At 41.9% G+C, this 24612-nt stretch overlaps 1 protein-coding gene across 11 annotated transcripts in view; it reads left to right on the forward strand.

Annotated features, from left to right (window-relative positions):
• CA9 (carbonic anhydrase 9) overlaps nt 1-24612 on the forward strand; it is a 174631-nt gene that overhangs the window by 82584 nt on the left and 67435 nt on the right. For all 11 annotated transcript variants that reach the window (XM_033937277.1, XM_033937268.1, XM_033937313.1 and 8 more), the window contains 3 exons: nt 8622-8764; nt 16206-16298; nt 22011-22077. In XM_033937277.1, coding sequence (XP_033793168.1) covers nt 8622-8764; nt 16206-16298; nt 22011-22077 — 303 coding nt within the window. The remainder of the gene's footprint in view (nt 1-8621; nt 8765-16205; nt 16299-22010; nt 22078-24612) is intronic.

Consider the following 24612-nt stretch of genomic DNA (forward strand, 5'->3'; position numbering starts at 1 on the left):
TTACACTGGCTCCCGAATGAAAGAAGGGTGAAATTCAAGATCTTCACCTCTCAGAACCACAATATCCAGCAGACAGACTACATAAACATACACCAGCTACGAATACCTGTTGGAAATATCCTCCTTCAGAGACAAGAATGTTCTCAGTGATGGCTCCAAGGTGGTGGAACGCCCTTCCGAAGGAATTAAAACTTGAAAAGGACATCAGAAAGTTCAAGAAAGGGACAAAGACTACTTTGACTAATAACACAACAATAGACAGTGAGATTAGCATCATAGAGGAAATAGCTGGCTAATCCCCACGAGGAACACGGCAGGCTAACACAATAGATAAAGCCAGAAAGATGAAGATATGATAAAGAAAGTACAGGAAAGTAGATTTACCAGATTGTGTGTACTAGTATTATGTGTGAGATACTTAGGATGAATGTATTGTAAGATGAGGTATATAGAGGGTGAACATAATATACTCAAGTGTATACCTAGGGTGAATATGGTGGTGGTGGTGATGGGGGCAATAATCAAAACATACGTTTAAGTCGAATTTGGTCATATGGCACCAGGCACCCAAAGTCAGCAGGGGGAAAATGCCAATTTTCGATAAATCATATATCTGGATGTCCAGGTCATTGGGTCGCCCAGACTGCCAGAATGTCTATCTTTATACACATTTTTGACCAAAATGTCATCCAACTTCCAAACACCCAGAACAAGACCATTTGGACGTGGGAAAGGCCAATCTTGTAATGGACTGAACACCCAGACACGGCAACTGAGCAGTGGGGCACCTTACATGGCACTGCTGTGAACGTCACATAAAGGGTGCCACATAAACATCTCACCAGAACTCCCTTATAGATTATGATAAGCCCCCCAAAACCCACTATAATAATAAATAATAATAATGTTATTTATATCCCTCAGTACCTTGCCATTCAGAGCAACTGCACAAAAAGCAGTGAAAATATATCAGCATGTAAGTACAATTATCACTCAGAAGAATTAACCGACAAGAGGAAATGCCACTCTGGATCTAATCCTAAATGGGCTAAAGGGACCTGCAAAGGAAGTGGAAGTAGTGGGACCGTTGGGAAACAACGATCATAATATGATCAAGCTCAAGGTGGAAATAGGAATACTGAAAGGAAAGAGAACCATAGCGACAACTTTTAACTTCAGGAAGGGCAACTATGAAGCAATGAGGGGAATGGTAAAGAAGAAACTTAGGAACACTTCCAAAAAATGGCAGACGGTAGAACATGCCTGGTCCTTTTTCAAGGACACGGTGAGCGAGGCGCAAAATCTGTATATCCCCAGATTCAGAAAAGGGCGCAACAAGAGTCGAACAAAAGACCCGGCGTGGATAACTAAAATAGTGAAGGAAGCGATAGGCAATAAGAAAAATTCATTCAGAAAATGGAAAAAGGACAAATCTGAGGGAAACTGGAAAGATCACAGAAAGTATCAAAAAGAATGTCACCGTGTGGTTCGAAAAGCCAAAAAAGAGTATGAAGAGAGGCTAGCCAGGGAAGCACGAAATTTCAAGCCGTTCTTTAGATATATTAAAGAGAATCAGCCGGCTAGGGAGGAGGTGGGACCACTGGACGACGGAGACCGGAAGGGAGCGGTGAAGGAAGAGAAAGAGGTCGCAGAAAGACTTAACATGTTCTTTTCATCGGTATTTACAAGCGAAGACACAACCAACATACCGGAACCTGAACAAATCTTCAATGGAAATCAAGCACAAAAGTTAACATCCATAGAAGTGAGCCTTGATGATGTGCGCAGACAGATAGAAAAACTAAAAACTGACAAATCCCCGGGTCCGGATGGAATCCATCCAAGGGTGCTGAAGGAACTAAAGGAGGAAATAGCGGAACTACTACAGCAAATTTGCAACCTATCTCTGAAAACAGGTGTGATTCTGGAGGATTGGAAGATAGCCAACGTTACGCCCATCTTTAAAAAGGGATCAAGAGGTGACCCGGGAAATTACAGACCGGTAAGTCTGACCTCGGTTCCGGGGAAAATGGCGGAAGCACTGATAAAAGAAAATATCGATGAACATTTTGAAAAAAACGAACTTCTGATAACCAGCCAACATGGTTTCTGCAGGGGGAGATCGTGCCTGACTAACTTATTGCACTTCTTCGAAGGAATTAACAAACAGATGGACAGAGGAGACCCCATAGACATCATATGGTTCACGGAAGTTTCGCCCCCAACATTTCGCCCCCAGCAATTCGCCCCTCACATTTCACCCCCCACATTTCGCCCCAGGTATGTTTTGCCCCCGGAACTTTCGCCCCCACACATTTCACCCCCCGGATGTTTTGCCCCCACACATTTCGCCCCCGCACATTTCGCCCCTGAGCGTTTTTCCCCTAGTATGTATGTATGTGTGACTGCTACATCAATACCTGACGTAGATTTTAATGTTTGTGATGTATTCTGATTATAGTCGCCAGTGCTAAATTCGGCCATTTCGCCCCCGCACATTTCGCCCCTGAGCATTGGCCAATCTGGCGCCAAAATTGGCCAATGACTTTGCAAAATTCTACAGAGGTTGATCCCAGAAGCTCTACACTTCTATAAATATAACGGGTTCTTGCCTCTTGGTCATTTAGTCCTTACGATTTCCGAATTGGCGCTTGATTAATTGATCTGTGTAGTGATTTTTTTATTTATGGATTCAGTTCTTTCAAAGCGTGGCAAGAAGAAGCTAGTTTACGAAAATCATATTTATTTATTCTCTAAACGAACAGCAGATGACAGCCATGCTATTTGGGTATGCGAAAAGCGGTCAACGTGTAAAGGACGCGTTTGGACTCGAGGAATTGATGGCGAAGTTGTGAAAATCGTAAATGCTCATAATCATGCAGCACAGGCAGCAAGGCCTAAAGCAGTTCGATTAATCAATGAAGTTACTGCCAGGGCAAGGTCGACACAGGAGACGCCATAGCAGATTCTCAGTGAGGTCATTTCAGGCAGCCATGCAAACGTTGGAGCGCTTCTGCCTAGAAAAGATTCGCTAAAGAGATCAATTCGAGCGTCAAGACAACTCGAGGGTATGCCGCGGCTGCCTCAAACCATTGATCAACTCGTCATCCCGCCAGAATTTCAGGAGATCATTATCAATGGAGTCCAACAGCAATTTCTTTTGTGGGACTCGGGTAAACTTTTCTCTTCAAGCTATTAGCATTATGTACTCGTACATGTAGGCGTTATTTGCTCGCATTTTATATCACTTTGTGGCACATAAAATGGCAAAAAATTTCTTAATTTATTATAATTGGTCAAACAACTTGTCACCATACATGTAACAGTTCAGAATTTTGAGAGGGAGGCCCTCGGGGGGGGGGGGGGGGAGGAACATATCCAAAATGGTCTCAAAAATAGCCACAAATGGCATCGTTTTTCTGAAAATCTAGTATGTCTGAGTCTTCTAAGCCGTTTTAAGCGTTTTCTTGAATTATTGTTGCTATATAATCTTCCACATTTAATTTTACTGAATTACTTCGTACAATTTTTGGTAGAATTTTAGTAGAATTTGTCAAACATTCCATTAACGTAATAGCTCAAAAAAATGAAGAAAAAATATTTTTTTTGTCTTTCGGAATTTTTTGATGCCAGTGAATAGAGCTCGTCGAGAAACGTCGAACCCTGACTATTTCTGACCATTTTTTGGACTTTGAAAATTTGGCGGACCCCCCCAGAATTTTCGGGCAGCCCATGTATGGACAGGACAATATGTCCCGTCCCAACTGAGGGGTTTCCTCCATCCACCGCCTAAATTTATGCCTAAATTATTTTTATTTTTATTCAGGGACTGGAAGCAGCCGAATATTGATATTTGGAACGAGGGATAATCTCCACTCGTTGGCACAGAGCAGTGAATGGTTCGCTGATGGCACGTTTTCTTCTGCACCAGCTTTGTTCGAGCAGCTTTATACGATTCATGCAGTTCACGGTGGTGTCATCATTCCAGCATTGTACGCGCTGTTGCCGAACAAGACCCAAACAACCTATCGACACATGCTGCAGCAGCTTAAGAATATGCAGCCAGGTCTCCAACCGCAGCAGTTGATGACCTATTTTGAACAAGCTGCAATTCAAGCGTTTGAAATCGAGTTTCCTAACATCGAGAAAACAGGCTGCTTCTTCCACCTGTCGCAGTCAATATGGCGAAGAGTTCAGAATGAAGGATTGAAAGTGCGCTACCAAAATGACCACGAATTTGCCCAGTGGATCCGCATGATACCAGCTCTTGCTTTTCTGCCTCCGGTCATTGTTGTGCAATCATTTAAAGAGCTGCTGGACGATCCCAACTTTCCAGAAGAAGCAGTACCCATTGCCAACTATATCGAGGACACCTACATTGGTCGAATGAACCGAAGAGGACGCCAGAATCCATTGTTTCCAGTTCAGTTTTGGAATGTTCATCAACGAACGTTGAACGGCCAACATCAGACGAACAATGACGTCGAGGGCTGGCATCGCAGCTTTCAAGAAACCTGCGGCTCACTTTTCCCCAATATATACCGCTTCATCAACTGCTTGAAAAGACAGCAAGGCCTTCACAATTTTGAAATCACGCAGATTATAGCCAGCAATCCTGTCAATGCGCGAAACAAGAAATACGCGGCGATTTCTGCAAGGATTCGGCGTATTGTGGAGGACTTGGGCAATCGAAATTTGATCGACTATCTCAGAGGAATAGCATACAATTTTGAATTTTGATTGACGTTTGTGCTTCTGACTTTTAGGTTCACTTTATCACTGTATTTCATTTTACTTGTTATTTGACGGTGTTGTGTTTGGACTGTTATTTCATTTGACAGGTTAGTTTTTGTTTTGCACAGTAAAAAATAAAAAATAAAATGATAAACATCACAGAAATCAATGACTTCGCTCTGGGGATAAAGGAGACATCTCCCCCAAATTTTCGATTTTTGAAACAAATCACCATTTTAACATGAAAAAATAAAGCAAAAAAAGTAAATTATGTATTTTGGTCCTCTCAAATTCTGAAAAATCCGGTTTGGTCCCGGCGGACCAGTGACTTCTCTGACAAAAATCTGGTAAAAAATACCTACTTAATCATTTTACCTTTTTTTATTTTATTTTTTCATCATTTTAATCTTAATCATTCATCATTTTGAGACATATTATTGATGTAGTACACATAATCCAACGCGATGGGGAATCACCATTTTAACATGATAAAATAAAGCAAAAAAAGTAAATTATGTATTTTGGTCCTCTCAAATTCTGAAAAATCCGGTTTGGTCCCGGCGGACCAGTGACTTCTCTGACAAAAATCAGGTAAAAAATACCTACTTAATCATTTTACCTTTTTTTATTTTATTTTTTCATCATTTTAATCTTAATCATTCATCATTTTGAGACATATTATTGATGTAGTACACATAATCCAACGCTCAGGGGCGAAATGTGCGGGGGCGAAATGTGTGGGGGCAAAACATCCGGGGGGCGAAATGTGTGGGGGCGAAAGTTCCGGGGGCAAAACATACCTGGGGGCGAAATGTGGGGGGGCGAAATGTGAGGGGCGAATTGCTGGGGGAGAAATGTTGGGGGCGAACCTTCCGGATCCCATATCATATACCTAGATTTCCAGAAAGCCTTTGACAAGGTGCCTCATGAACGTCTACTCCGGAAACTGAGGAACCATGGGGTGGACGGAGACGTGCATAGATGGATCAGAAACTGGTTAGAGGGTAGGAAACAGAGGGTAGGGGGGAAGGGCCACTACTCAGACTGGAGAAAGGTCACGAGTGGTGTTCCGCAGGGCTCGGTGCTCGGGCCGCTGCTTTTTAACATATTCATAAATGATCTAGAAACAGGGACGAAGTGTGAGATAATAAAATTTGCGGACGACACCAAACTATTTAGTGGAGCTCGGACAAAGGAGGACTGCGAAGAATTGCAAAGAGACTTGGACAAACTAGGGGAATGGGCAGAGAGATGGCAGATGAAATTCAATGTTGAGAAGTGTAAAGTATTGCATGTGGGAAGCAAAAACCCGAGGTATAATTATATGATGGGAGGGATGTTATTGACTGAGAGTACCCAAGAAAGGGACTTGGGGGTAATGGTGGACATGACAATGAAGCCGACAGCACAGTGCGCAGCAGCCACTTAGAGAGCAAATAGAATGCTAGGTATAATCAAGAAGGGTATTACAACCAGAACGAAAGAAGTTATCCTGCCGTTGTATCGGGCGATGGTGCGTCCGCATCTGGAGTACTGCATCCAGTATTGGTCACCATACCTTAAGAAGGATATGGCGTTACTCGAGAGAGTTCAGAGGAGAGCGACACGACTGATTAAGGGGATGGAAAGCCTTTCATACGCTGAGAGATTGGAAAAACTGGGACTCTTTTCCCTGGAAAAGAGAAGATTAAGAGGGTTTATGATAGAGACTTACAAGATCATGAAGGGCATAGAGAGAGTAGAGAGGGACAGATTCTTCAAACTTTCAGAAAATAAAAAAACAAGAGGGCATTCGGAAAAGTTGAAAGGGGACAGATTCAAAACGAATGCTAGGAAGTTCTTCTTTACACAACGTGTGGTGGTCACCTGGAATGCACTTCCAGAGGACATTATAGGGCAGCTTACGGTACTGGGGTTTAAGAAAGGATTGGACAAATTCCTGCTGGAAAAGGGGATAGAGGGGTATAGATAGAAATTTACTGCAGAGGTCCTGGACCTGTTGGGCCGCCGCGTGAGCGGACTGCTGGGCGCGATAGACCTCAGGTCTGACCCAGCGGAGGCATTTCTTATGTTCTTACATTGCCTGCCCATAACCACAAGGATCAAGTTTAAATTAGGCATCACTGCTTTTAAAATCTTGAGAGGGAATGCCCCTGACTACCTAACAGAGTAGGCCATCCTACTCTAGGGTGCCTCCAACAAATATTTTACCAGGAATCTTTTCCACTTAAAATTCCCAACATGCAACAATATAAAGTCTACCAGAACAAAGAACAGGAGAACCAAATCCTCAAAACTGAAAGACGCAAGGTAAGGAGTGGAAATGTTCTATATAGAATGGTGAATTCAACTTTTTCATAAAAGTCCTTTATTCATCAAAAAACTCAATGACTTTACATCTACATGTTTCAGCCACACTGAGGATTGTTGTTTGCCTCGCACATGGAATCACTAAGAAGGTCTAATATCATTTCATCGACTAGCAAGCCTTGCTTTTGAGAGTGGATGAATTCATTTTCAAAACTCCTGAAGCAGCTGTCCTGGCTGAAACATGTACATGTCGAGTCATTGAGTTTTTTGGTTGAATATAGGACTTTTATGAAAAAGTTGAATTCAACAGTCTTTATAGGACATTTCCACTCCTTACCTTGCGACAATATAAAGTCTACCAGGCAAATTACCTTATCCATCCAATATCAATTAGCAATTTTCTACTTTTTTCATTCCATATATTTCTGATGGAACAAAAAAAGTAGAAAATCACTGGACGAAGTGCATAGCCCTCGATGGAGACTGCCCCAACTTTGTTGGTTGTTCGGAGAACTTTTCAGTGGCCTCTCGTATAAATGGATCCCATAAAAGTCAGTTTTATATTTATGCGGTAAGCCATGGCTGGTTATAAGTGCTGAATATTGGATTTAACCAGCTCAAAAACCAACAAAAAAAAGGATATTACGAAGGGCCGCTGACTCTTCCCTGGGTCTCCCTGGTCTGCCTGTGCTCAGAGTTTTTACCTGGCTGCCTTAACCTCACTCCTCTTGCTCTGCTTGATCAAGTCATGCCCTTTCTGCTCTGTGGCTCTGTGAGGGAGTATTGTTAGGGCACCCAGTAACCCCCTATATACTCCTTGGTGTTAAACATGCCCCTTATAGTGAGGTACCAATTATAGAAGTGCCATCTTAAGTTATAAGCCCTCTGGGCTTCTGAATGTAGCTCGCTTTGAACCTACCAGTGGAAAGCCATGAGCTAAATACTAAGAAATACTTTAAGAAACAATTTTTTGATGTCTGCAAATTTCCAGTTAAACAGCACTGGTCCCAGTTCAGAGCCTTGTAGAACTCCACTATAGACCTCCTGTCTTTGAGAAAAATTATCTTTTAGATCTCATATCTTTTAGTAAATTTATGATTAAGAATAGAACATTGCATCCTGTCCTCTAACGTCTTCATTGGGAACTTTGTCAAATGCCATTTGAAAATCCAAATACATTGTAGCATCTATTTACTTCATTCACGTACGAATTGATGAATGCCTTAAAGAAAATCGAAGAGATTCAACTGGACAGCAGACTCGTCTCTGCTCAATCCATGTTGATTTTGCCTCAGTAAGCCTAAGCCATGTCCATCCATTTCTCTTGCCTCAGATACAAACACGCCTACCTTCTCACACTTCCATACCTACAACTCTCCCCCACATATGCACACTCTGTGATGCACACATGCATACCTGCCGCCCACCCCTCTCCCACATACACACTTCCTGACCCGCACCTGCACACATATAGCCCCACTCTGAATCTTAATGGGTGACTGTCTCTCTTAGCCATGAGATAATATATTTTCCATTTGGAATTTAAAGCCAACGGGTGTGTTTTTCTCTTCCTGCAGTGGTTCTGGATCTTCCAGACAATCTGTTGATCCACAATGGACTACCACAGGAGTATCGAGCGGCACAGCTGCATTTTCACTGGGGCTCACGTGGCGCCCCCGGCTCTGAGCACTCTGTGGATGGCAAGCGGTATTCAGGCGAGGTGAGGCAGGAATCCAGGGCATAAAGTACAGATTGGAGTGGTGGGGTTGGTGGTCGGGGACAACAAGAGGGGATCCAGCTTCTCTGTTTGTTTATTGGCATTTATTAACCACCTTTTTAAAGAGATTCATCCAATTTGGTATAGAGCAGGTACAGCCAGGGCTGGCTCAACACTGGCCTAGCACACCGGTGATAAAGGGCAGCAAAATTCCAGTTCAGTCTCCCTTCAAACTCCTAGAGACAGAGATGCTAGACTGGGATTTTGCTGCTCTTTATCACCAGTCCATTAGAAGGAGGGGACCTGAGAGAGAGGGGGAGATACTGGATCATAGGGCACCACATGAGCCAGCCTTGGGTATAGTTTGATATTAAACATATGTTTGTTAATAGAGTAACAACAGTAAAGTGACCAAACATAAGCAAGAAAACAACCAGTGAGGTCATGGGAGATGGGAAACGGAGTCCTAGAAATATGATTCCTTCTGCCTTACAGTTCTGTCACCAACTTGCAGTAGAGCGGGTCTTCCATGGCCTTGGCATTCTGTATCAAAGCATGAATTGTTTCCAAACATGTGAATACACCAGCATTTGCTAAATAACTAGAGGAACTGCCATGCAAACTGCAATAAGAGTCAACATATTGACTCTAATCTGCAATTCAGTAGTCACAGATTTACCTTTCCTAATTTTAGGCAAAGAATCAATTCTAATGCTTTTTAATTTATTGCCAGAGGTTGTGGTAACAACAGTTAAAGTAGCTGGTTTTAAGAAAGGTTTGGACAAGTTCCTGAAGGAAAAGTCCATAGTCTGTTATTGATGCAGATATGGGGGAAGCCACTGCTTGCCCTGGATCAGTAGCATGGAATATTGCAACTCCTTGGGTTTTGGCCAGGTACTAGTGACCTGGATTGGCCACCGTGAGGACGAGCTACTGGACTAGATGGACCATTGGTCTGACCCAGTAAGGCTATTCTTATATTCTTATGTTATGGGAAGGGATAGATAGTGTGCTTGGGTTCAGTTTGAAGGAGGCGAGATTGAAAGTGTGGGAGGATCAAACGTGATTGGGAGAAGGGAAAGAGGTTGTATCGAGATTTGGGTTATGAGTTCAGGTCACTAACAGGATAAGGAAGATGATGAAGTGAGATTAACTGGAACCTTCCACAAATACAAATCACCCCACTTCAGAGTGTCAAGTATAAGGAAGGAGGGTAAAGGGTCTCAGAAACCCGCTTGATTGAACACATGAATGTGTAATCTCAAAGCTAAATGGGATAGAGTCTTAATCGTTGACCCTTATTACCACCTCCTCCTTAATGTTTTGCAACAGTAAGATTTAAGCAAAACATTAAGAAGGAGGTGGTAATAAGGGTCAACGATTAAGACTAACCCATTTAGCTTTGAGATTACACATTCATGTGTTCAATCAAGCGGGTTTCTGAGACCCTTTACCCTCTTTCCTTATACTTGACACACTGAAGTGGGGTGATTTGTATTTTTGAGTTGGGGTCCCACTTGCTGAGTGAGAGAAGGGAGAAAGTATAGTACTGTTTAGTCTATCAGCAATACAGAGGCTGCCACCTCCATATTCCAGGAAGTAGCTGTTCTTGTACTTTTCTGTTTAGCACAATGCCCTTTAGTTGATTTCTAGTTCCTTCACTCTCCTAGAGTTTTCAAAGTGTAGACTGGGCATATCAAATAGAGGGAAATAAGAATAAGAAAACTTATCCATGCCCACAAGGTGGTCTGTAAACATCATTCTATCCCATCAATACACATCACAAGAGCTGAAGGTGGTATGGACCTTATACAGTAGAAAGACTAGCCATTCTCTTTCTGTCAGGTTTTATTTCCTCAAGAACATTTCAGTTTCTGCTGCAATTAGTGGTGTGTTAACTGCACTAATGTTCTTTCCCAGTACCTTTAGAATTTCTAGTTTTATTCTGATGTTTCTCATCTATATTTTCTTTATATCATCTCAGCTTTTCTCCTACTATTTTCTATTTTTTATTGGGGGATAAATATTCAAGATCATTTTCTAATAGTGCAGCATGTTTTAGCTTGATGTTGTCGTGTTTTCTCATTATTTTTGATGTCCTCACTCCTTTGTGACATCTCTGCTTGCAGTGCTTTTATTTTCCCACCTTGTTTCCTTTTCTTCTGGCCATGTACTGTCTTGATAGGACTCTTTCAGAATGATTCTTGATGCATAATATTGGCCCCCTTACATGATTTGTGGTCTTGTTGACCTTATCTATCTTACTCTTTGCTCTGGATATGAGATCAGCTCCTCCATAAGAACATAAGAACTGCCGCTGCTGGGTCAGACCAGTGGTCCAGCTTGCCCAGCAGTCTGCTCACACGGCGGCCCTCTGGTCAAAGACCAGTGCCCTAACTGAGACTAGCCCTACCTGAGTATGTTCTGGTTCAGCAGGAACTTTTCTAACTTTGTCTTGAATCCCTGGAGGGTGTTTTCCCCTATAACAGACTCCGGAAGAGTGTTCCAGTTTTCTACCACTCTCTGGGTGAAGAAGAACTTCCTTACATTCGTACAGAATCTATCCCCTTTCACTTTTAGAGAGTGCCCTCTCATTCTCCCTACCTTGGAGAGGGTGAACATCCTGTCCTTATCTACTAAGTCTATTCCCTTCAGTACCTTGAATGTTTCGATCATGTCCCCTCTCAATCTCCTCTGTTCGAGGGAGAAAAGGCCCAATTGCTTGAGTACCTTGATTGTAAAAACCGCTTAGATAACCTTGATAGGCGGTATATAAAATCCTAATAAACTTGAAACTTGAATGAGTTTAAAAGCTCTTCTCCAAGCTCAGGTACCTGGAATGACACAAGCTCCTTCTACCATGTACTTCAGACTCATAAATCTCAGCAGCGTTTGAGTCAGCAGGAAAAAAATTGCTGAGTAATAGCTTGTGAAAGCCTGGTCGAACTTCATGTGTAAGCAAGACAAATGACAAAACGTCAAACGGTTTCCTCCAATTTAGCGGCGAAGCAGAGAATCTATGTTTCATTTTACCTGCCTTCCTCTCACGCTTCGCTATGAATGAAGAATAGTATCCAGCATTTGTAGAGCTGGCAAAGTGTATGCAAGTTAAGGAAGCAGCCCTAGATATTGTTGTTATCACACAGCTATTGTACAATATTTAGAATACCCAGTTAAGTAGCCCTGAAATCAGACCCTCATAGTTTAGGAAATAAATTCCACATCAAGCCTATTGAACCCCCACGAATGCTGAAAAAACGCGAATACTGTTTTTAGCGGGGGGGAGACAGGAGAGGGCAGCTGGAGAAGCAGGAGAAAGCAGCCGGAGCGCCAGCGAGTGAAGGAAATCACTCGCGGTATGCTCCGACCGCCTCTTCCTGCACTAAAGTCAGGCCTCACCAATCAGGAGCAGGATAGAAGGGTATAGAAATAGGGAACCACAAGTACTAGGGGTCACTCGGAGAAATTGAAAGGGGACAGGTTTAGAACAAACGCTAGGAAGTTCTTCTTTACACAGAGGGTGGTGGACACATGGAACGCGCTTCCAGAGGTTGTGATAGGCCAGAGCACAGTACAGGGGTTCAAGGAAGGTTTAGATAGGTTCCTAAAGGATAAGGGGATTGAGGGGTACAGATAGAAGCAGAGGTAGGTTATAGAAATGGTCAGGAACCACTTCACAGGTCATAGACCTGATGGGCCGCCGCGGGAGCAGACCGCTGGGCTCGATGGACCTCTGGTCTGACCCAGTGGAGGCAACTTCTTATGTTCTTATTACTATAGAGGTCCTGGACCTGATGGGCCGCCGCGTGAGCGGACTGCTGGGCATGATGGACCTCTGGTCTGACCCAGCAGAGGCACTGCTTATGTTCTTATGTTCTTAATTTCTATAATCTTTCACTATATGGCATCCATCTCTTGCTCTCTCTCCTCTCTTTCCTCATCACTTGGCTTCCTGGTCGGTCTTACATTGCTCTCATCCTCCATTGTTGCACCCTTACCTTTTCACCTCTGACACCCTGTAGTAAGATTGTTTCTGTTTGTCCAGTTTGTAATGCTGTACTTTTACTTTATAACAACAAACCTTGTGGCACACCTTTGGTAACATCCCTTCCTCAGAGTGATCTCCATTGACCACTACCCTCTGTCATCTTCCATTCAACCAGTTCCTAATTCAGTCTGTCACTTTGGGGCCCATGCTGAGGGCATACCGTTTATTAGATGCCTGTGTGGAACTGTGTCAAAGGCTTTGCTAAAATCTAAAATACACCACATCTAGCGCTAGTCTCACCACTAAACCACCCCCCTTCCCATCGCAGCCTCTCTTTCTCTGAAGCCCCCCACCTGGGCCACCCCAGAGTCGAATATGGCTCTCTGAATCTCCCCTGTCCCCAGTACCTCCTCCAGTGCTGCAATTTCAAAACTTCAAGCGCAGCCAGAAACATTAGCAACATAATCCTGCTGTCGCTGACCTGCCCCAGAAGCCTTCACTCTGCAGCTCTTCCTGTTCCCGTGTAGGCGGGTTGCTGCAGAGTGAAGGCTTCCAGGGCAGACCAACGGGCAGCAGGATCATGTTGCTAATGCTGCCAGCTGCCTGAAGTTTTGAAATTGCAGTGCTGCAGGAGGTACTGGGGAAAGGAGCAATTCAGAGAGCCATACCCGAGTCCAGGATGGGGGCTGCATGGGATAGAGTGAGTCCAAACCCTGGACAAACTCCCTTCTTTCCAGAAATAGTCCTTCAAAAAGAGGACACGTCTGGTAACCCTAGCCAGAACTTCCCTAAGTTCCTTCAGTACCCTTGGATGTATGCCATCTGGCCCCATCTCTTTGTCTTTAGTTAGCAATTCCTTATGAACACAGTTTTCTGAAAATCGTTCAGGGGAAGGTTGACAGTTACTCAAAAATGCATAGTTTGTAACAAGATACCATTAAAAGATATCACCAAAACAGGGAAGATGGGTCATCCTGTTAACGAGGTTACAATAGAGACCACAGTTAACCAGGTGTCCTTAAATACAGAGCAGATAAAATTTTCCTACCTTGGTTGTCTGATGATTTTATTTTTCTAATCATCTTTTCCCATTTTCTGGCTGCACTTCCTTCTGTGTTTCCAGGACCTTCTTATCCATTGGCTGGTTTTCTCTCTTTCATTTTCTGTTCTACATCCATCTTTGGAATTAACTTTTATTATTCAACTTTCTTCCATCCTATTATTACGTTTCAATTTACTGATTTTTAATTAACCTCATTCAATGTATTCATTTGGTGTTTTTACTACTGTTATGCTGTTATCAAAATTGTAAGTTTTATGTTGAATTATATCTTCTATACATCACCTTGGATGAATCTCTTCATAAAGGTGGTTAAGAAGTTCCAATAAATAAACGAATGTGTGACTTTCCTACACAGGTGTTACGGGTGTCATGTTGGTCTGCCAGTGTCAGAACAGCCCTGCAAAGTATCGTCTGGACAAATACTCTAAACTAAGGGTTCTTAACCTTTTTTGGCTCCCGCACCCCTTTAACTAATCAACGAAACCCTCACACCTTCCTAAACCAGGTGTCTTGTAGGGCTAGTGACAGCTGTTTGTCACTAAGTGTTAGCCGCTAATAGTCCACACTAGTGCTGCCTGATTCATGATTCGAATCGATTCAATTTTTTAAAAATTCAGCCTCCCAATTCGATGACCGACCCTTCCCCCGTGTCTTCCTAAAGCAGGAGCGGCAGCGCTGCCTCTTGCTGGCCATCCGCTGCCACTCCTGCTTGAGGTGGGAGGGTCAGTAAGAAAGGCCTGCATCATCCCCCAGCTTCCCCGCTATTACCTTAAGGCTAATACAGCAGCCTGTAGGAGCGCTGGTGCTATAGTGATCCCTGCAGTTACCTGTCGTCCTCAGCGGCACGTTCTCTCTGCTACAGTCCTGCCCCTGCTCTGACGTCAGGGGCAGGATCGTGGCAGAAAGAATGTGCCACTGAGGATGGCGGGCAGCTGCAGGGATCGCTATAGCACCAGCAATCCTGCAGGCTGCTGTATTAGTGCGGGGAAGCTGGGGGAACATGCAAGCTTGCAGGGGGAGCAGGCCTTCACGGTGGGGAGGAGGAGGAAGAGTGCCTTCATGGCGGGGGGGGGGAACAGGTCTTTGCGGGGGAGCAGGCCTTCAAGGCGGGGAGGAGGAGGAAGAGTGCCTTCACGGCAGGAGGCAGGCCTGTGCAGAGGGAGGAGGAGGAAGGAGTAAGAGAGGGGAGGGGAGATGCAAGACTTGGGGTGAAGTGAAGGGAAGAGAGAGACCAAACCAAAAAGAGGGGGAGGAAAGCAGAAGAGAAGTGCTAGACTAATGGAGAGAGGGAGAGAGAAATGCAAGACCACAAGGGGAAGGGTACAAGAGGGACAGATACTGCTCCAAAGTAGGAGGGCAGGGTGCAGGATGGCAGGAGAGATAGTAGGAGAAAGCCTGTACCTGGGGAAGGGGATACAGGAGGTAAGGAAGAGAGAAAGAAGAAGCTGGATATGGGGAGAGATAAGATGCTGGCCATGGAGGGAGCATAGGAACAGGTACACAAGGGGGACAGTACTGGAGAGGAGAATGAGGACAGAGAAGAGAGATGCTGGATGAAAGGGTAGTTGAGAAAAGGAGAGATGGTGGATCTGTGGATGGTGGGGTCCATCGCTGCAGCTGCAGGGGGATGAAGATGAACAAAAGCAAAGATGCCAGACCTCCGGGGGAGGAAAGGGAAACAGAAGGGGAGGACAGAGATGGAAGATGGATGGTTAGCGCGGAGAAAGAAGAAAGAAGGAGAGCCTGATCAGAAGACAACCAGACCATCATGGGATCAACATGATTTGAAAAATGACCAAACAAAAGGTAGGAAAAATAATTTTATTTTCTGTTTTGTGATTACAATATGTCAGATTTGAAATGTATATCCTTCCAGAGCTGATGTTAGACCGTGAATGTGAGCTAGGATTTAACAGAGAGAGGAAAAGTCTTTTTTGCTTGTTTTGTTTACACCACAGGACCAGTGTGGGTAGGAGAGGGCAAAGGGGGTGAAGAGGCTATAAAATAAACCCACTAGGATGTTTGGAAAAAAAACACCCAATTGGACAGGAAAATCGAATCAAATCAAAAAATCAATTCAATAGGCTGAATCGAATCGAATTGAAATTTTTTTCCCTGAATAGGGCAGCACTAGTCCACACTGCTAACATGTCGCTAAATTACAATAATGCCCAGTTCTGCTACCAAACACTGTCCTAATAACTGCCTTGACTCTGTCTAGAAAGTTCCAGTAAGTTGCCTCAGATTTCAGAACCTTCTCCTCACACCGTTTGACCTCCTCCTACCTACCCCTCTCCCACTGGTTAAGAATCCCTGCTATAAACTTAAGCTACAAGAAAGAAAAGATTTATCTACTATAATTGTGTCGAAATTTTTTTCTGCTCCCATCACAGATCCATGTAGTTCATTACTCCACTGAGTACAGCACCATCCAAGAAGCCATGACACAACCCGGGGGTCTGGCAGTACTGGGGGCTTTTCTAGAGGTAATGTTGGGATGTCACCTGAGACATAAAAGATCAGATTGCTGAAATTCTAGCAAAGAATCAATGTTGGATGTCTAGATTAAGATAAAACAAAATTCCTTTCTAGCCAGCCCAAATGATTCTATTTTAGATAAATGTCTCAATCAATGATCAAATCTTTGAAATTGTTTCTTCAATTACGATCTTAGGGGTTACATTAGACCAGGGGTCAGGTTTTCAGGATTTCCCCAATGAATATGCATGAGATCTATTTGCATGCACTGCTTTCAATGCATAGTCATTGGGGAAATCCTGAAAACCCAACTGGATTGCGGCCCTCGAGGATTAGACCGACAGTTAGCACTTGAGGATCATACTGATCTTATAATAAAAAATGCTTTATGACCCTCTGGAAACTTAGAACTATCAAAAGATATTTTGATTTTGTTTCTTTCAGTCTTTGATTCTGTCTGTTCTTGACTATTGTAATATCATCTATTTTTAAGAAAAATCTACGACATATTCAATTAATACAAAATACAGCAGTGCGCCTAATTTTTGGTTTAAAGAAATATGATCACATTAGTCCTTATTATCAGCAATTACATTGGCTGCCTTTTGAAGCACGTATTCTCTTTAAAGCTCTTTGTGGTTTAGCTCCAGGATATTTATCCTCCCAATTTAATTTTTATAGATCATCTAAAAATACTCATAATAATTTCATGTTTATGTATCCTTCAGTAAAGGCTTGCCGTTACAAGAGATTTTTGAATAGGACATTTGCTTTTCAATTAGGGAAAATGAATTCTTGGTTAAGCCCGTTGATTTGTCAAATGGATTCTTATTATGTTTTTAGAAAGCTTTTAAAAACGTATTTGTTTGATAAGTTTGTTAAATAATTATGCTTTTTTATCTCATTATTTTTTTTTATAAGATTTACAATAATTATCCAAGAATCAATTCTTGTACAGAAAAAAGGAAATAGTCTTTAACAGTTTTAACCAGGAAATCTATCCAAAAAAAGTCTTCTAAGATTCCAGCTAATCCAGAATACTGCAGCCAAACTGATCTTCTCAAAACGCAAATCTGACCATGCCTCCCCACTCCTTGCCAAACTTCACTGGCTCCCAATAATCCCCAGAATCCATTTCAAATGTTCCTGCCTGGCTTTTAAGATCATTCAAGGCATCCTCCCTCCTCTTATCCCACTGTCTTTCAACTCCTCCAGTCCCGACTCCTCCAGAACTGCCCAAAGGTATAAACTAGCCTTCCCCTCCCTACGCGGCATCCACTATGCAGGCAAACTGGGAAAATCCCTTCTCTTCAAAATCACAGGTCTTTGGAACGACCTCACCTCCCTGTTGCGGAACCTGAGCTCCCTTCAGTTATTCCGCAAACAACTGAAAACCTGGCTTTTCAGCAAATTGTAACTCTATCCTTCACCCCCTTCCCCCCCCCTCTTCTTCATATAAATTCATGTAATCCTTTTTTTTTCTTCCTCTCTACCTACTATTTTAAGTTCTTGTAAACCGTGTCGAGCTCCATACTCATGGAGATGATGCGGTATATAAACTTAAGGTTTAGATTAGATTAGATTAGGAAAACATAAAATTACATACAGAATAACGACTATCCTTCTAAAGTCCACAGAAACAGGAACAGAATCCAAGAGTAAAATAAAGCAGATTATCCCTCTATCCTCTATCAGGAGGGCTTGGGCTCCCTCCTTGCCCAAATGAGTCACGGGGGGGTGGTTGCCTGGGCCAAGAGGGCTTGGGCTCCCTCATGGCCCGAACGAGTCACGGGGGGGTGGTCGCCTGGGCCAGGAGGGCTTGGGCTCCCTCCTGGCCCGAATGAGTCGGGGGTCGCCGCAGGCCAGGAGAGCTTGGGCTCTCTCCTGGCCCGTTGTATCGGAGGGGGGGGGGGGGGGGTCGCTGGGGCCAGGAGGACTTGGGCTCCCTCCTGGCCATATTGAGTTGGGGGGGGGCACGATCGCCGGTACAAGAGGGCTTGGGCTCCCTCTTGCCCCGATATCGTCGGGGAGTTGGGGAGTCGGCGGGGCAGGAGAGCTTGGGCACCTCCTGCCTGGATCGTTGTGTGTGTGTGTGTGGGGGGGTTTGTAACCGGTGTTGTTTTTGACAGACACCGGTTACAGAATTCAGCTTTTAGGCAAAGGACTGGCTCCTCCTTCGCCTAAAAGCCCTTTTGTTTGACGTTTGGGGCTTAGGCGTTTTTTTGTTTCCTTATGGCTAAAAAGTGTAGACGTCGTGTGGGTGTACTTTTAGACATAGTGGAGATTGGGCGTTTAGGCAGAGGAAAGCCATAATCAAAACAAGGATGTTTGTTTTGGTTATGGACACTTTCCCTGCTTCTGCGTTGAACGTTTAAGGACTTAGGCCAAAAGGGGACTTAGACGCTTTTTTTGATTATGCCCCTCCACGTTTTTTATTTATGCAGATGATATCACCATAGTAATCCCTCTTACTAGTCTGTCTTCTGAAATTTATTAATTTCCCTACATCCATTATAAATCAGATTGATCTCTGGAGGACAGCTTTTAAATTGAAATTAAATAAGGAAAAAACTACATTTTTTTCTAGTAACACCTAATGACAAGCTCAAAGAAACAATGATACAGGTGAATGGGTTGGATTATAAGATAGAACAATCTATAAAAATATTGGGAGTTGCATTATAAGAAGTTCTTTGATCGAACCTTTTCCTTCCAGGCCGCCAAATTGAATACATGGCTCGGTAAAATAATGTTAGAAGCTTCTTCTTATTTAGATTTTAGGAAATTGTTAAAGACTCATTTATTTAATAAGTTGATATCTTAATGTTTCTCTTTTAACTTATTATGTTTTTATCTTTTATCACTTGCATTTCTATCTATATGGCATGCTTTTGATTCTGATGTATTATTGAAATGTATGTATAGCTCCTTGTTGTATTTCACCAGGATATTTTGATGGAATTGTATGTATTGTTTCTTGTGTTGTGAGCCGCTTAGAACCTCCCCGGTATGGTGGCATACAAATAAATTATTATTATTATTAAAAGGACACTCAAACTTGAAAAGCATCTTTAAAAAGGAATGTCTTAAGAAATGACTTGAATTTCTTGAGGTTTGTTATCTCTCATAAGAACATAAGAACATAAGAACATAAGAAGCGCCATCTCCGGATCAGACCTTCGGTCCATCAAGTCCGGCGATCCGCACACGCGGAGGCCCTGCTAGGTATACACCTGGCTTATTTTATAGCCAACCATATCTTTATATGCCTCTCTCAAGGAGATATGCATCTAGTTTGCTTTTGAAGCCTAGGACTGTCGATTCCGCAATAATCTCCCCTGGGAGAGTATTCCAGATGTCAACCACTCTCTGTGTGAAGCAGAACTTCCTGACATTAGTCCTGAACTTGTCCCCCCTTAGCTTCATTTCATGTCCTCTTGTCCGTGTCAAATTGGACAATGTAAATAATCTTCTCTGCTCTATTTTGTCGATTCCTTTCAGTATTTTGAAGGTCTCGATCATATCCCCACGCAGTCTCCTTTTCTCAAGGGAGAACAATCCCAGTGTTTTAAGTCGATCCTCATATTCCAGTTTCTCCATACCCTTCACTAGTTTAGTTCTCTTAAAGCGTTTGGAGCTGAATTCCAAGGGGAGGGGGAACTACTGAAAAGATAGTGTTTCTTCTAGTGCTTAAGAAAGAAAGGGAAAAAACATTAGGGTTAGGATCGCTTCTTGAAAGCGGTTGGTTGATTTAAGAAGAGATATTCATGAGTGATTGAATGCGTCTTGGAATAAAAACGTTTTTAGGTTAGTCTTAAATTTGTCGATTAATTTTTCATGACGGAGATGAGATGGTAGAGCATTCCATAGGGTTGGGGCTACCACTGAAAAATTTGATTTCCTAGTATAGAAAAATTCCTTTATAGAAGGGATGGAGAGTAAGTTCAGGTCAGCTGATCTGAGAGTTCGTGAAGAGCGCAAGGGAATAAGGAACTTATCGAGGAAAGAAGGTTGATGGGAGAGTTTCATTTTAAAGACCAACAGGAGAGTTTTGTAGGTAAGCGATGTGTGATGGGAAGCCAGTGGGCTTCTTTCAGGAGAGGATTGACATGGTTGTATTTCCCTAATTTGTATATAAGTTTTATTGCCATATTCTGGATTAGCTGTAGACGTCGCAATTCTTTTTGAGTGATTCCGTTGTAAAGAGAATTGCAATAGTCAAGATGAGAGATAACTAAGGAGGCTTTTGATAGAGTTACTCATGAGAGACTCCTGAGAAAATTAAAAGGTCATGGGATAGGACTGGGCAGATGCAATTTATCATTGGTCTTTCCTTGCATTGTTAGTGAATTTTATTTTCTCTTCCATTTTATGTCCTTCATCCAATTACAATAAGTGGGCTTCAAATTGTTTTAAATGAATGAATTAATAAATACTGAGGGTAAGAGCTGACTGTGAGAGAAGCCTTCACATGGGTACATTGATACCAGTGGCGCAGAGCTGGCGATGGTGAAGGCTTTTTTGTGGTTTGGGAGTTCATTTATTTTTAGTTGAAATTCTGCTGCATTACCAGAGGTGGCAAAACAGTTTAGAGCAGATAAACTATGCAATAAAGCATAAAATAAACATAATCATAAAATTAACAAAACATTTGGGAATATTCATGGGAAAAAGGATATTCCAAATACATTTTCAGGGAATAGCCAGGCATTCATGGACTGGCAATGGTGGAAGTGATTATTTTGCAAGTATTGTGGGATTCATGGGAGCTAGCGGTGCTGGGTATTTCTCGCTGTCCTTAGCAGTGTTAGACCTGTTGAGAAGAAGGAGACTGCTGATGTAGAAAATAGGGGTACAGTGTGCAGAGCATCTATCTATCCCCAGTACAGTGTAAGACCTGTTGGGGGGGGGAGGGGAAGATGAGTCGTTATGGAGAATCTATCCAGCACGATATCTATTTTATTTAAAAGATTTCTTAATTGCCTAAAACTAGACGGTTTTACAAAAGACAATCATATAAAATAAAAAAAACATACAACACATATTATACAAATAACAACAGGTTCTTCATATCAGCCATATTTTATAGCACTCGACAGCGTATCAATACAAAAACATTCATAATCCTGGGAAAAAAGCATTTGTTGAAATGCTTCTACAAATAATGTTTTCAGAAGTTTCTTACACAAGAGCTCTTAGTGGTCCAGTCAACTTATTCCACAGTGTTACTCCTAGGAAAGAGATAGCAGAGGACCTAGTTCTCTCATAGTGCGCTGCTGAGAAACCTGTCGTCGATAATCGTATTGCCCCTCAGATCGCAATGCTCTGAGTGGCCTATAAAGTGCCATAACCTGCGACAGATAACATAGGATCCCTTGGTGAATGACCTTGAACACCAACATTATTGTCTTGAAAACAATACGTGATCGTACAGGCAGCCAATGAAGTTTTTTTAACCACGGGGTTATATGGTTGAATTTTCTCAGGGTACAAATCACCTGTGCAGCAGCGTTTTGAATCATCTGCAGAGCTTTGCACTGAAATATGAAGCTTGTCGAGGGGAGAGTGGTGGTAAGGTAGAAAGGAGTGAAATTGAGTCTATTTCCTGCAAAGGGGGGGACGGGCGGGACAGTGGTACGTACTACGTAGTGTCTGTCTATCCCCAGCACAGTTTGAAAACTACTAAAAGCTGAAATAGTAACTGCTGTTTTCTGTTGCAGGCTGGATCTGAGGAGAACCCAACCTATGAGCACTTCCTGACGTATCTTCCTCAGGTTAGCAATGAAGGTGAGATGTTTCTCACATCTTTTAGAAACAACTGATCACACATGGGCAAAGTATAATTAAAGAGGCAGTGATATCGCAGAAGACACAGAAAAGTTTACGCAGAAGTCCTACAGAGCAAAAGGAGAGGGGCATCATAGATCAGGTGGAGTCCTGCAAGTGAGGTTATGGCAGCTGATAGGAAGAGAAGCATTTTGGGGCAACAGAAAGGAAGGACATGTCCTCAAGTCCTGTGGGGAGGGTTCAGAATAGCAGAAGAGAAAACACATGGAGAGAAGCAAGAGAGGCTGGTGGGTAACAGAAGATAAGAGAAAGAGACAATGTTCTGTCCTTGTGAGAGAGTGAGAGGGAGTGTAACCCTTTCCTTATGTGATTCTCTGGGAACGTTTTCTGCAAGGAAAGGAGCAGAGATCTATGGATTCTATCACACACACATAAACATACATATACAATCCAATTAACATGAAATATACATAACATAAAATTGTCAACAAAACCCTAATAAAATTGCCTGCTTTTATGTCATCACACTGCCATAGTACATCTTGTCGATTGGTTGAAAAGGCTTGTTGAAACAAGTATGTCATCAGTTTGATCTTAAAGTCTTTTATATCCCTCAGTAATCAAATATTAGGGAGCAATACATTCCAAAGTGTCGGGCCTATTATGTAATATAACAAATTCATTTATATACCACAGTAACCTCTCAGTTCAATGCAGTTAACATAAGTCAAGAGACTGTAGAAGCCCAGTGTATTATAATCACACCAAGAAGAATTTGTCAAGCAAGTAGGTCTTTAGGAGTTGGAGTTTATCAGGACAGAAAAGGGTTTATACCATGATCCAACTTGAAAAGATAAAATCTTTTATTCTATTGTCCATTTATATTATTATTTTGGAAATCAATTTGGCCTCAAATAAATAGGATGTTAGATAATCCGTTGGCCTTGACATATGATACTATTTTATTTGGCATGGCAATGAGGGCAAAGAGTCAAATTTCATCAAATAATAACAAACTTTTATTTATATTGACTGGAGTAGCCATTCAACAGATTACATATAATTGGAAAAATTATGACAGATTAAATTATAACTTTTGGTGGAATTCTGTATGTCATATATATAAAATGGAGAGTACAATAGCAACACAGAGAGGATATTTTGATAAGTTTCAGAAAATATGGGGACCATTAACAGATTTTTGCAATGAGTAATAACATTTTCCCAAAGTAAGATATTCGACATGAGGGGTTGTGGGTGGGTAATATTTATTAATACTATAATGTATATGAATGTGTTAATAATTTTGATATATTGTAGATAGAATTTCTGTAGAGGGAGGGAGGGGATGGGAGGGTTTTCTATCCTAATATTAATTCTTTAGATATTAAATGTAGTATATAATATTTAAGATATTATAGAACACAGGTATTAACTGAAATATTATATTTAAAGTGTTACATGAAAGTTAATCAAGTGTATATATACAAATTTGAATGATTTCATCTGATACACTTGTTGAAATATGTAAAAATGAATAAAGAATTTAAAAAAAAAAAGAAAAGATAAAATTCTATAGAAAAATTTTTTGTATATGTACCTTTTACTGTAGGAAATATAAATAATCTAAAATGCCGAAAAAAGCATTTTGTCAGTAGATTTAAAGTGATCAATAATATAATCAGGTATAAGGCCAAACAATGTCTTGTAACAGGTACAACCAAACTTGAATAATATTCTTGCTTCAACTGGGAGCCAACGTAGTTTCCGATAGAATTTAGTTACATGATCAAATTTTTTCAAGTTGAAAATCAACCAAGCAGCCATGTTCAGAATGATCTGCAATCTTTTGTTATTCTTTTTACTGGAGGCTAGATTAATGATGTTACAATAATCCAGGGAGCTCATAATCAATGATTGTACCAGCATTCTTAATGAAGGATCAAAATATGCCCTAATCGATCGCAATTTCTATAGCATAAAATAAGTTTTCCTAATTAGTGTATTAATTTGAGCATCGAGTGATAGATTTTTGGTCTAAATACATTTTTATAACTGGCATAATAGAGTATGTAATGCTGTTCAACTTTATGTAAAATATAGAAGCCCGATAATCTTCAAGATATATCATCTGGAATTGTAGAGGTGTTTCCTTATTCACACCTGAAGGTTAGGCCTCTCTGATGTCACAAAATCTAAACCATATTTTGCAAGAAGAGAAAGGAAGAAATCATCTTTGCTGCCTGCTGCCTGCCAGATGCATTTTGGACTTGTTTACAAGAACTCTGTTTCTCCAGTCAAGGACATCTGCCCAGCACAGCTCCTGAGAAAGTTGTAGGAGGAATTAGCTTCCATGATCGGTATGTATCTCTCTGTTATCTACTGAGGCACCTCTCTGAAGGCTGGTACACGAAGATAAAGAATGGCTACTAATTGGTGAAAGACTGCTAATTGGGATTGTTTCTGGATTGGTCCTGAGAGGCCATCTGACTAGAACCAGATAGAAGGTGCTTGATTATTAATTATTCTGTGTTG

Source organism: Geotrypetes seraphini, chromosome 1 (assembly GCF_902459505.1).
Source record: "Geotrypetes seraphini chromosome 1, aGeoSer1.1, whole genome shotgun sequence".
Classification (NCBI taxonomy): Eukaryota; Metazoa; Chordata; class Amphibia; order Gymnophiona; family Dermophiidae; genus Geotrypetes; species Geotrypetes seraphini.